The sequence below is a fragment of the Xenopus laevis genome, chromosome 9_10S (assembly GCF_017654675.1).
Source record: "Xenopus laevis strain J_2021 chromosome 9_10S, Xenopus_laevis_v10.1, whole genome shotgun sequence".
In the NCBI taxonomy this organism is placed as follows: domain Eukaryota; kingdom Metazoa; phylum Chordata; class Amphibia; order Anura; family Pipidae; genus Xenopus; species Xenopus laevis.
The window spans coordinates 101,137,979-101,151,312 of NC_054388.1; the positions used below are offsets into that span (position 1 = coordinate 101,137,979).

Here is a 13,334-nt window from a genome sequence, read left to right on the forward strand (position 1 = left end):
ATATGCAAATTAGGGACAAGGGGGGAAATCACGTGACTTTTTGGTCACAAAACAAGGAAGTAAAAAATGTTTTCCCCTTACCACCCCTAATTTGCATATGCAAATTCGGAATCGGTATTCGGCCAAATCTTTCCGAAGGATTCGGCCGAATCCAAAATAGGGGATTCGGTGCATCCCTAATTTAATGTATAACATATGAAGCAAGAGCTTTCTGCTCTCACTGAACATAGTCTGCTCTGTGTTGGGTTTGTAGCAACCACAGGGCAAACATAATGTGTTGTTTCCTCTGGCTTTCAGCACCTCCCGCTTCTAAATGACCGTACAGTACCTCCTCCTGATAGCTGGCTCGGTATGACGTCTCCAGCTCCTTGTCCAGAAAATTCAGGCTGAGTGGATTGATAGGCGGCTTGAAGAAGTAATCTTTCATCAGGCTGCGATTAGAGAGAAAGCCCAGCAGGGGGAGATGTAATCCTCTTGTTTCCTCACACATTCCTCTTATTACATTTGTGCTCTGCATGTTCTCTATATGCTTTCTACAAGTTCTTCTCCCCCAGTGCATTATTGCATTCTCTTTTTTCCTCACATTGGCTGCTATATTTTTTTTATAAAATCCAGTCTCATCAACCCACTCTGATCACAGGGATACCTTATTGTCAATACAAACTATAAACTCGTTAAAGTGTATTGAAATTTACATTTCACCAAAATTCCTCATTTAGAATATGTACATGATAATAATAATAATAATAATAATAATAATACACTATGCTTTATGAATATGTATCCATTTATAGGCCTTCCCCCTAACCAACATTCATATACAGGTATGGGACCTGTTATCCAGAATGCTCAGGATCAGGGGTTTTCCGGAAAACAGATCTTTCCGTAGTTTGGATCTTCAAATCTTAAGTCTACTAGAAACTCATTAAATAAACCCAACACGCTGGTTTTGCTTCCAATAAGGAGTAAAGGGGAAGTAAAGTCTAAATAAATATATAGAATAAGGCTAGAAATGCTGTATTTTGTATACTAAGCATAAACATGAACTTACTGCACCACAAGCCTAATCAAACAAATGATTTATGCTTGTTGGCCACAGGGGGTCACCATCTTGTAACTTTGTTATACATCTTTGCAAGACCAAGACTGTGCACATGCTCAGTGTGGTCTGGGCTGCTTAGGGATCATCATAAATGATCAAAACAGCACAAGTCAAATAAAATCTGCCAGAAGCCGATACAGCAAGACTGATTAATAGAATATACAGACTGCACTGGGTCCTGTGTTGTCATGTGATCTAATGTGGATTTTATAGTTTTTGTATTGTTTAATACAAACTTTCTCCAACTCTGCAGAACCAGTGGCTGCAGCAAAATAATCCTCCAAATAGAATCCCAGTTTATCTGTTTAAATCTGGCTCCATGATCTTTGTCCCTGCAGCTGGAGTTGGAAACAGTAAAGGGGATGTAAAGGCAAAAATAAAATCCAATACAAATCTCTACACAGTCGCCGACTGCTCTACAGGGAAACAAACAAAGCTGCTTGAGTTCTGCACGGCTGGGAAGTAAGGCCGGGTTCCCCCTGCTGTTCATAAGTATGATTGTTTCCCTGCAGAGAAGTTAGGGACTGTCTGACAATTCCTTTCCACAGCAGTAAATGAAGGGAGAATTTCACTGCATACAGTCAGGTTTATTATAAAAAAGGTACACATTTTTTAATTAAAGTATATTGAAGATAAGTTTCTTTTTCATTAAAGAAAGTAAAAATTGGATTATATTTTTTTGCCTATACATTCCCTTTAATTATATCTTAGATTGGATCAAGTACAGGGACCTTTTTTTTATTACAGAGAAAAAGAAATCATTTTTAAAAAATTGGATTATTTGGATAAAATGGAGTCTATGGGAGATGGCCAGGTTTCAGGATAACGGATCCCATACCTGTACAACCATTCTGGCCTATAGCACCTTTACCCCGACAAATTCCCTCCATGCCTCTGCGTCAATCCCCCATTCACCTGTCTTCCTTGATAACCTCCACAAAGTGTGCGTCGGTCTTCTCTCGGATGTTCTTAAAGCGGAGAGGAAGCAGAGCTGATTGGTCCATACTGACGCCACACCAGCGGCCCTTTTCTTGGAGCATGTCATAGAGTGAAGCCTGGCTATTGGTAAGAGTGTCCTCTGGAGGCGGGCTCAGTAGACCGTTCTGGGTCTTTAAGTGACGCCCGATGGCAGAAGGCTGCAAAAAATAAAATATATAATGCCAAAAACAAAGCAAGTGAACAGAACAGAAGTAGGAAATCATAACTTTAAATTAACTTTTAGTATGTTATAGAATGGCAACTTTTTTTTTATATATTTTTTTTTAGCTTTTGAATTATTTGCTGCCTTCTTTTGAGTCTTCCCATTCTTCAAATCAAAGAAGCAAATGCTCTATACAAATCAATTCATTTATCAAAATCCAAATATTTAAATTAAAAAAGTCCGACCAAACTAGAATCCACCATTGGACCTTATTTATTATTTAAAAAAAAAAGCACAATTTAATCTGATTGGGGACAAACTCGATAAAATCAAGGAAAAACCGAATCATGTGAGTTTTTTCCAGAATCACTCGATTTTTTGGGATTTTTGCTGAAATAGTCGGCTTTTTAAGCTAATTTCAGCAAAGACAATAGAAACTTTCAAATAGGATAGGGACCTCTCCCATTGACTTATATACAACCTAGGAAGGTCTGAGATTCTGGATTTTCAGATTGAGACTTTTTCCATCCTCCAGTATAATAAATCTCGAAAAACTAGAGTTTTTTCCCCAATAAAAATTTGGATATTATAGTAAAAAGGTTTTTGGCATTCAGACTTTAAAGGGTTTGTTCACCTTTAAATTAACTTATAGTGTGATGTAGAGATGGATATTTTGAGACAATTTGCAATTGGTTTTCATTTTTTATTATTTGTGGTTTTTGAGATATTTACAGCTCTTCAGTTTGAAGTTGCAGCAATCTGGTTGCTAGGATTACCCTAGCAATCATGCAATCATTACCCTAGCAACCATGCATTGATTTGAATAAGAGACTGGAATATGAATAGGAGAGGGACTGAATAGAAAGATGAGGAATTAAAAAGTAGCAATAACAATACATTTGAAGCCTTACAGAGCATTTGTTTTTTTAGATGGGGTCAGTGACCCCCATCTAAAAAGCTGGAAAGAGTCAGAAGAAAAATGCAAATAATTAAAAAACTATAAAAAAAATAAATAATGAAGACCAATTGAAAAGTTGCTTAGAATTGCATTCTATAACATACTAAAATTATCTTAAACCACTCCTTTAATAAATAACCCCCTTTTTGTTATTTTTATCTTTTTGCTTTGTTATTTTTATGTATTACTTATCTTTCTATTCAGATCTTCCCCTGTTCTTATTCCAGTCTCTAATTCAAAGCAAGGCATGGTTGCTAGGGTAATTTGTACCCTAGCAACCAGACTGCTAAAATGGCAAACTGGAGAGCTGCGGGGAAAAAAAGCTAAATAACACAAAAACTGCAAATAATAAAAAATGAAAACTGTCTCTAAATATCACTCTGTACATCAATACATCAAGTTAATTTAATGGTGAACAAACCCTTTAAATGAGGGCTATGACAAGAAATAAATGTGTTGGCCAGACATTGAGCAATCATCATTTCTACAGAAAATAGGAAAAATAGCAAGCGGAATAATCCTGTACATTTAACTCTAAATAGTTCCATTATGAATACAAATGTAGAGGGAAAATTAATATTTTAACATTATTGGCACTTAATTCAATTCTCCATAGCCCTATGGGAAGTAGGCATGTTTCTTCTTTATATCCCTCAATTCTCTATAATCATTTGCCTTACCCGTGGGGCTCCTCCTTTCCATTCCTCGCCCCCTCCATTAGCAGCAGACACGCCTTCTTCAGGGCCATCTCGGGCCGCGGATTCTCCGCAGGAAGGACAGCTCTGCGCGGCAGGAATAAATATGAGACCAACTCAACTCACTAACTGCAATTATCACATATTTATGGAGCAGAGAAATATTCCCCAGCTGCACTGCACAATAGCAAAACAAATAACAGCCAAAAGATGAATGGCGTTCCAATAGAAAGTACAAGAATAGGTTGTGGGGTGGAGGGGAATGAAGGGATATTTGCGAGGAGCTGAATAGTGGAAGAGGACGACAAGTTGCTCGAAGGAAGGAAAAGATCATTCCCGTGTCCACTCATTAGCTGTAGTTTCTTTCCTGTTATCCAAACATATTTTTAGATATAATATACAAAGGCCCTGACAGATTATCCTCCTAATGTATAATATATCATATATATATATATAATATATCCTATATATCACTGCCCTGCAATTCCCCTTAGGTTAGGGTCAGCAGTTTATCTGAGTGACTAACCAATGGTCAGTAAAATCACAGCCTATGTCCCTTTTTTCATTTATTTCTGGAGTCATTGTCCCGAAAAGCTGGGGTCACTGTCACATATAGTACTGGGTAAGGCATTTTTCAGTAGCAGTATGCACAAAATGTCTCAATGTCTTCAATATATTTATAATGGGTTGTGTGCAGAGGACTCTTGTATTTTATATATATTTTGTGGTCACACCCTCATTGCAATATTGCAATATATGGACAAACAATCCCTGTTTTGTTTAAAGGGTAAGGCATTTTTCAGTAGCAGTATGCACAAAAATATCTATGTCTTAAATATATTGATAATGGGTTGAGTGCAGAGGACCATTTTTATTTGTGTATATATATATATATATATATATATTTTTATTTATTTATTTTTTTTTAATTTATTTATTTAACTGTATAATAATGGTAGCCCAGGCCAGACTAAGGTACTAGTGACGTGCGGGCTGGGCCGATACCCGCGATACCAGCAGGGCGGGTCTATAAATGGAAGCCGGTAGGCGGGTGCATGCGGAAAATCCGCCGGCTGGCCCACATCTCCACATTAAGTCCCTTAGAAAGTGCGGAACATAGGCGGCCCAATGATGCTGTTGGCTCCCTGTACCAGTCAGTTTCCACCTATATTGACCACTACCTTCAGCCTCTGGTACATTCTATGCCCTCGTACACCCAGGACTCCAGCCACGTGATCAGAAGACTCCAGGAGTTGCCATCTCTCCCACCTGACTGTATACTAGTAACAATGGATGTCACCAGTTTGTACACAGTTATCCCACATGACCAGGGAATTCAAACCTGCAGACGTGCACTAGGATCCACACCCCCGAAGGATGTCCCTGTGGAGTTTTTGATTCAACTACTAGAACTCACGCTAACGAGAAACTTCTTCCGATTTGAAAAACTTTTCTATCTCCAAACGTCGGGCACAGCTATGGGCAGTGCATTGGCACCTTCATATGCCAACCTGTTCATGTCCGCCTTTGAGACGACTCAGATTTATCCTTATCTGGGCAAGTCCATATTAACATATTTTCGCTACATAGATGACCTGTTTATGATATGGACTGACACGGAGGAAGACCTACTATCCTTTCATCAACATCTCAATATGTTGGATAGTCCCATCAAATTGACACTTAATCATAGCAAGAAGGACATTGACTTTCTAGATCTCAACATCTTTTTGGAAAACTGTACACTAGGGACACGATTATTCCGGAAAACAACAGATCGAAATTCCATACTGCATGCTGCCAGCAATCATCCTCCAGCTACAACACGTGGAATTCCCTATTCTCAGTTCCTAAGGGTCATACGCAACAACAATGAGAGAAAGACTGCCGAACTCCAACTACGTGAGATGCTTGACAGATTTTTGGAGAGGGGCTACTCACAAGATTTGCTGGTTTCGCAACTCAATAGAGCACTGAAACATACACAATCAGATTTGCTTTGTTCAACCACAAAAAAAGAACAGCCTGTTAACCCTTTAATATTCAGTACCACCTTCTCCATTGCTTCTCATCAACTCACAGCAAGCATTGATAAACACTGGCCTATGTTGAACATGGACGAATCTCTCAGTCTCTATTCGGCCAAAAAACCCATGATGGGCTACAGAAGAGGGAAAAATCTTAGAGACCTATTGGTCAGAACAGATATGGAAGGAACACCAAGTACACACACCAACTGGCTGTCCCAACAGTCCAAGTTAGGTTGCTACAAATGCCCTGATTGCGTTACATGTAGATGTCTTCTCACAGGACCTGATTTTCCCCACCCACATACGGGTAAAAGGTACAAAATACGGCATAGACTTGGCTGCACTTCGACTTACGTTGTGTATTTCATAACATGCCCATGTGGGATGTATTATGTGGGCAAAACCTGCACCACAGTGAAAGAAAGGATTGCCAACCACCGCTCATCCATCAGTAAAGCTTGGAAGGAAGGTAAAGCCCAACAACCCGTTGCTAAGCACTTTTTACTGAAAGGACATACACTACCTACATTTAGGTGTATGGTGATTGATCACCAACCTCCTCTGGCGAGAGGGGGTAACAGAGATCAAGCGCTCCTAAGACGAGAATCCAGATGGATACATAAACTGAATACTGTAACACCACATGGATTGAATGAGACTTTACCTTTGGGCTGCTTTCTTTAAACATATCTTGGTCTACATATAAGTTTCCTTGTTATACAAACTCTACTCTGTATGTATTAATGTTCTGCTGCCCTCACACCAACAGCTTGCTTGCTGGACCCATTAAGTGACAGTATTCTGCTTACTTTTGGTTTTAATTGTTTTTATCAGTTTTCAGACCAATGATTCCTTATACACCCTGGCACTAATGGTGCCCTCTGTTCTCCAGTAATTGTAGCATTTACTTGAGGCGTTACCCGTTAGCAATGGGCTCCCCCGTATATGGCTCCGTCCTAGTTTTGGTATGTGGATATGGACAAGAGGTGGTATGCTTTTATACGCATTATCATTGGGCCGCCTATGTTCCGCACTTTCTAAGGGACTTAATGTGGAGATGTGGGCCAGCCGGCGGATTTCCGCAGACTGACTACTATACCACGATGTCCCAAACTCACTGCTGTGAAGCGCTACTGGCGCTGCTATGAGTTTTGTGCATGGTTACCAAGAGGCGTGTCCCTGACGTGATGCGCTATCCAGTCCCACTGCAGCCCTTAGCTCTAATGAGCGCTACTCCACCACTACAGGACCTTGGACGGAGCTCCGGCCACGCCCACTTAGGGTAATCACGCCCTCATGTTGCGATATCACTACATATGTGTTAACTGTGAGATGTACAGAGAGAGGTGTCTGTGAATAGGTCTGTAACTCTTTGTATACTATGCCAGATACGCACATAATGTCTGCCATGTATTTTCACTATGTAACCATTTGCACGATGTTCACATTGTTTACTGGTTGCCAGGCAACGGCTTTTGGCGCCAAATAGACGTTTTAAACGTCCCACTGTACACACCACCGGTTCTTCCCTGATGAAAGTTCCGCACTGGAACTGAAACGTCGGATACAATAAACCTTTTCGCTTGACTGATGTCTATGTCATAAATCCTTGGAGTGCTATCACATTGCTTTGTTATATATATATATATATATATATATATATATATTTTTTTTTATTTATTTATTTTTTTTAATTTATTTATTTAACTGTATAATAATGGTAGCCCAGGCCAGACTAAGGTACTAGTGACGTGCGGGCTGGGCCGATACCCGCGATACCAGCAGGGCGGGTCTATAAATGGAAGCCGGTAGGCGGGTGCATGCGGGTGCGGGTGGAGGGAGGGCGCTAGGGTCGGACTGTACATGGGGGGGCCCACCAGGTTACAAACCTCCAGCCCTCCGCACGTATGCGCGAACGCCGGCGCGCATACGTGAACGTTCATACATGGCACACATTCGTGAACGTTCGTGAGCGGCGTGCATACGCAAACGCCGGTGGCGGTACAAACTCGTCAAAGGTGTCACAACTAGTTTTATTTGGGGGGCCTGGAAATCGGTGGAGGGGGGTTGGGCCGGTGGAGGGGGTTGGGCCGGTGGAGGGGGTGGGGGGCGACGCGGGCCGACGCTGGAGGACAGGCTTCGGGAAAAACCCAACCCGCACATCACTACAAGGCACTACTAAACACCATCACCAAATGCTAAAGGGTCTAATGATGATTCATTCCCTCCTCATATATCTATTAGCGGAATAAGAAGGGAAAATCAAAATAATGAAAGTATCACTGACCCTTTAAATGAGCAGGGTTAATAAATAACATAGATAATGAAAGAAACCATCTCATTGATTTACCTCTACTAGTAAAACAGTCCCCAGACATCTCGTTAGGGGAACAGAATTCAAAGCTAGAGATTTGCGTGGAACAGATAAATAAGCAGACAAAGTTCATTCCTTGAAGTTGAAACAATTCAATGAGAAATGACGCTCGCCTTCCACTAGAGCCGGGAACATGACGTATGTGTGAGCTCTGCCCTTCTCTCTGCCTGTGGGAGGCCTTGGCACATTAATGGACTGGGATTCAATTCAAGCCTCATTACTTTTGCTTTCTACTCGCTTCCCCATTGGGAGATGGACCCAGGGGATTTGTAATTAATTGGCGCTAATGAGAACAGAGTGTGGCGGGGGACCCTTCCTGTGGAACACACTTAACATCCTGCAGAGATCGACCCTTAACCCTTTCCTGCAGAGATCGACCCTTAACCCTTTCCTGCAGAGATTGACCCTTAACTCCTTCCTGCACAGTTCAGCCTTGCACAAAGGGTGAGCAGAGTATCATCTTACTGACCCTTCCGTGTCTGGGATGAACTTCATTACACAGATATACATTTGCTCCAAATTTACTCTATTCCCCAATTTTTAAAGGGGACGTTAACCCAAAAAGACAATTTTACTTAATAACAGACACTAAAAGTGTGTCCAACTTTAATGGAGAAGGAAATCTAAGGAGGCATTTTATTGCCAATAGATTAGCCACAATAGTGCAAGCTAGAATGCTATATTTATTCTGTAGAATGCTTTACCATACCTGAGTAAAAAGCTCTAGAAGCTCTCTGATTGTTTAGGATAGCAGCTGCCATATTAGCTTGGTGTGACATCACTTCCTGTCTGAGTCTCTCCCTGCTCACTCATAGCTCTGGGCTCAGATTACAGCACGGAGGGGAGGAGGGAGGGAGAGAGGAGCAAACTGAGCATGCTCAAGCCCTAGCCCTGGAGGTTTATGCTGAAAACAGGAAGTCTGATACAGAAGCCCATGTCTACACAATAGAAGGAAAGAAATGTGGTGTTTCTTTTGACAGAGGACTCAGAGCAACATTACTTTGAGGGTTTACTGGTATATTTATATAGACCTTTCTGGTAAAGCTTACTTAGTTTTAACCTTTCCTTCTCCTTTAAGTTAACTTTTAGGATGTAATAGAATGACCAATTCTAAGCAACTTTTTAATTGGTTTTCATTATTTATTTTTTTACAGTTTTTTAATGATATGCCTTTTTCCTCTGATTCTTTCTACTTTTCAAACGGGGGTCACTGAGCCCATCTGTAACAGTGGCGGAAGCAGATCCCGCAATCACAGGGGGGCCTGGACTGCCGGGTTTGCTTCCTCTATAGTTTAAAAGAACCCCCCCCCCTTCCCCAGCCACTCTCTTACCTGCAGCGGGAAAGCAGAGACATGAGACGGAGTAGATGTGACCGGTGTGGGGAGTGATTGGGGCCTGGGTGTTTAATGGGCGGAGTCAGGGCAGAAAGTGGGCGGAGTAGGAAATTGGGTGGGAGGATCGGAATGCGCTGGGCCCTTCTGAAGATTTTTTTGCAGGGGGCCCGACGCACTCTAGTTACACCAAATTATATATTTACATTTGCGTAGAATTCTATTTTTTCCCCCCATTAGGCAAAGATAACAGATAAGTTCTGAGGAAACCTATTGTATACTACAGACTCCTTTTTCAGCTTTGAATGGCTGCCCCCATGGCTACACAGCAGCTTGTTTATATAAACTATAGTAGAGTTTCTGGAGCAAACACACCAGTTGTACCAGTGCAGGACAACAGGACATTATATTTTCATTACTTTAAAAGACTTAAATTTTTTGCTGTTACTGTTCCTTTAAAGGAGTACTGTCATGGGCAAAATTTTTTCAAAATGCATCAGTTAATAGGGCTGCTCCAACGGAATTCTGCACTGAAATCTGTTTCTCAAAAGAACAAACAGATTTTTTTATATTTAATTTGGAAATCTGACATGGGGCTAGACATACTGTCAGTTTCCAAGCTGCCCCCAACCATGTGACTTGTGCTCTGATAAAGTTCAGTCCAGTGTCGGACTGGGGTGTCCGGGGCGCACCAGGGCTGCTGCCTGGTGGCCCCCACCCCAGTAGTAAGTGCAACCACCACCAATCGCAAGTTAAACCACCCCCAGCACATACCTTATGCGTGCCGGGTTTGTGTGTGCGGGTCACGTGCGGGGCAGGGGCTAGGCAAGAGCGCTGCACTTCCTGTAGAAGTTTCCAGCAGCGGACCTGGGTCGGCGGGGGCCCACCGGGTTTTCTCCCGGTATCCCGCCTGCCCAGTCCAACACTGCTTCAGTCACTCTTTAGGGCAGAGACACACGTGGAGATTCGGGGAGTTTTAGTTACCCGGCAACAAATCGCCTCTTCTTCGGATGACTAATCTCCCCAAACTGCCTTCCTGCCGGCCAGCATCTAAACTGACGGCAGGATGGCACTCAGATCGCTTTGTTTTCCAAAGTCGCCCAAAGTTTACTCGTTAAGCCCCTTTCCCCCAGCAGCCTAACAACAGAACAATGGGAAGGTAATGAGATAGCAGTTCCCTAACACCCTAAGATAACAGCTGCCTGGTAGATCTAAGAACAGCACTCAATAGTAAAATCCAGGTCCCACTGTGACACATACCGTTACATTGAGTAGGAGAAACAACAGCCTGCCAGAAAGCAGTTCCATTCTAAAGTGCTGGCTCTTCTGAAATCACATGACCAGGCAAAATGACCTGAGATGCACCTACAGACCAATATTACAACTAAAAAAATACACTTGCTGATTCAGGAATAAAATTTTATATTGTAGAGTGAATTATTTGCAGTGTAAACTGTAATTTTGAAATAAAAACAACATTATAAAAATAATGACAGAATAGTGGACAGAAAGGCCATCTTGCTTACCTTGAGTATCTCCGGCTGAGTGCAGTTAGGGAGACTGTCGCAGGTCTCACCGATTGCTGTTTGGAGATGGGGGGCTAAGGAAGGGCTGCTGGGGTCGGCCCCCTCTTGTACCGGCAGCAGGGTCTGGGAGCAGCTGCAACTGGACACACGAGGCCTGCGCCCGGAGATCAGGAATGTCTTTAATCCTGTGACACATGGCAAAGAGAAAAAAAAGGTCATCAGTGAAGCGCCTACTGTGACAGGTGTTGCCCCATGGCTCACACTCTAAATAACCACATGGCTCCATTACTTTATCTGTCAGTAAAGTGGAACTTGTAATAATGAGCCCAGGCTGACCAGAAGCTTATCAATACTGCTCCTAGCATTGTCTATTTTCTATCAGATTCCCACGATAAAAATCCACCATAGCAGGTATACGCATCCTCTCTTACATGCAACATTCCTTTAAGGTACTAGACACACAATTGCTGCTGAACTACAACCCCCAGAAACCATACAGATTTTAATACCATTAATTATCTCACTTAGATATGTATAGATCTCCCTGTATGAATGTGACTGTACTGGAGGGATTCAGGGACAGTGTTTATTATATTCCCTTAAAGGGGAACTGTTGCAAAAATTAATATTTAATATAAGCTTCAGCGTAATGAAATAAGAAACTTTCTAAATACAATCAATTAAAAAAATCTGTACTGTTTCTGAAATAATCAAGTTTATGTTCACTATCCCTCTCCATTCAGGAGTTGGGTGTCGGATATTGATTGACAGTTAGATCCAATATATCTTATAGGGGGACTCGTTTTGCCTAGAAGATGTATTAGAGCTCACTCTATTAAAATCACCAGACATCATGTCTCTCTACATGCAGGATTTGTGCAAAAGGCAGTTCTTTTGTTAGATTTTGTTTTTACTGGAATTAGTTATTTGAGTGAGCTCTAATACATCTTCTAGGAACGGACCCACCCCCCATAAGATATATTGGATCTAACTGTCAATGAATATCTGACACCCAACGGCTGCAAGAAGACAGAATGAAGAGAAACATTTTTGTGATAGTTCCCTTTAAGGCTGTTATTGAAAAGCTTTCCCCAAGAGCTGTAGGACTATATATATAGATTTTAGAATTAATGAGGATTCCCCTGCAACTGGAAAACGCTGGCACAAATGTTGCTTGTTGCCCTTTATTGTATAGCACTGGCGCAACAGGCAGTTACTGGTATGTGTAACATTCTCTTACTGAATTAACCAGCGAACAAACAGCAAATGCATTTAGGACTCAAATGGTGTGTGCACTAGAGAGCCTGCGGGGAAAAGCAATAAACAAGCACGATTCTGAATATGAAATGAAGTCTTTCCACAGTAAACACTGGCAAAACATAAGTGATTACATCCCTCCGTCACCAGCAGGTGGCGACAGTCGCACAAACGTAATCAGACATTTGTCTCCAGACTGGAAGAATAATTTGTGGGCAGAGCAAAGATAATTGGGGGGGTCACAATGTTAAAAATAAATTCAGTGTGTTTATTGTTTGAAAGGGAAACATCAATATTTATATTTGCCCTTTTCATTTGTTTCAACAATGGCTTGAATTTAAGCTCATTAGGCTGGAGAGCAATGAGTTTTCCCCTGAATATTGGCTAAATGGGGTCCTGACACATTGACTAGGAATCACCCGGCCACATTGATCAGTTTTGTTTAGGGCATCAACCACAATATGTGGCAAATCAAATCTTCCTTTGTGAGGCATGACAATACAGGCAGGCCAGGCTTATGCACGGAATGTAGTTTGCACTGAACAAAAGAGAGAAAGCTTTGCACAGAATGCAGTTTGCAGTGGGAGGTTTGCACAGAACACAGTTTGGACAGAATGCAGTTTGCAGAGGGAAGTGTGCACAGAATGCAGCTTGTACAGGGAGGTCTGCACAGAACACAGTTTGGACAGAATGCAGTTTGCAGAGAACACAGTTTGGACAGAATGCAGTTTGGAGAGAACACAGTTTGGACAGAATGCAGTTTGCAGAGAACACAGTTTGGACAGAATGCAGTTTGCAGAGGGAAGTTGGCACAGAATGCAGCTTGCAGCGAACACAGTTTGCACAGAATGCAGTTTGCAGAGAACACAGTTTGCACAGAATGCAGTTTGCAGAGAACACAGTTTGCACAGAATGCAGTT

General features: G+C 41.8%; 1 protein-coding gene across 1 annotated transcript in view; it reads right to left on the minus strand.

Moving 5' to 3' along the window:
• The window catches only part of adcy9.S (adenylate cyclase 9 S homeolog), a 92,636-nt gene that overhangs the window by 15,646 nt on the left and 63,656 nt on the right, over nucleotides 1-13,334 (minus strand). Inside the window, 4 exon segments of the mRNA XM_041579200.1 lie at nucleotides 329-431; nucleotides 2,018-2,238; nucleotides 3,882-3,983; nucleotides 11,158-11,342. Of these exon segments, the coding sequence (XP_041435134.1) occupies nucleotides 329-431; nucleotides 2,018-2,238; nucleotides 3,882-3,983; nucleotides 11,158-11,342 (611 nt within the window).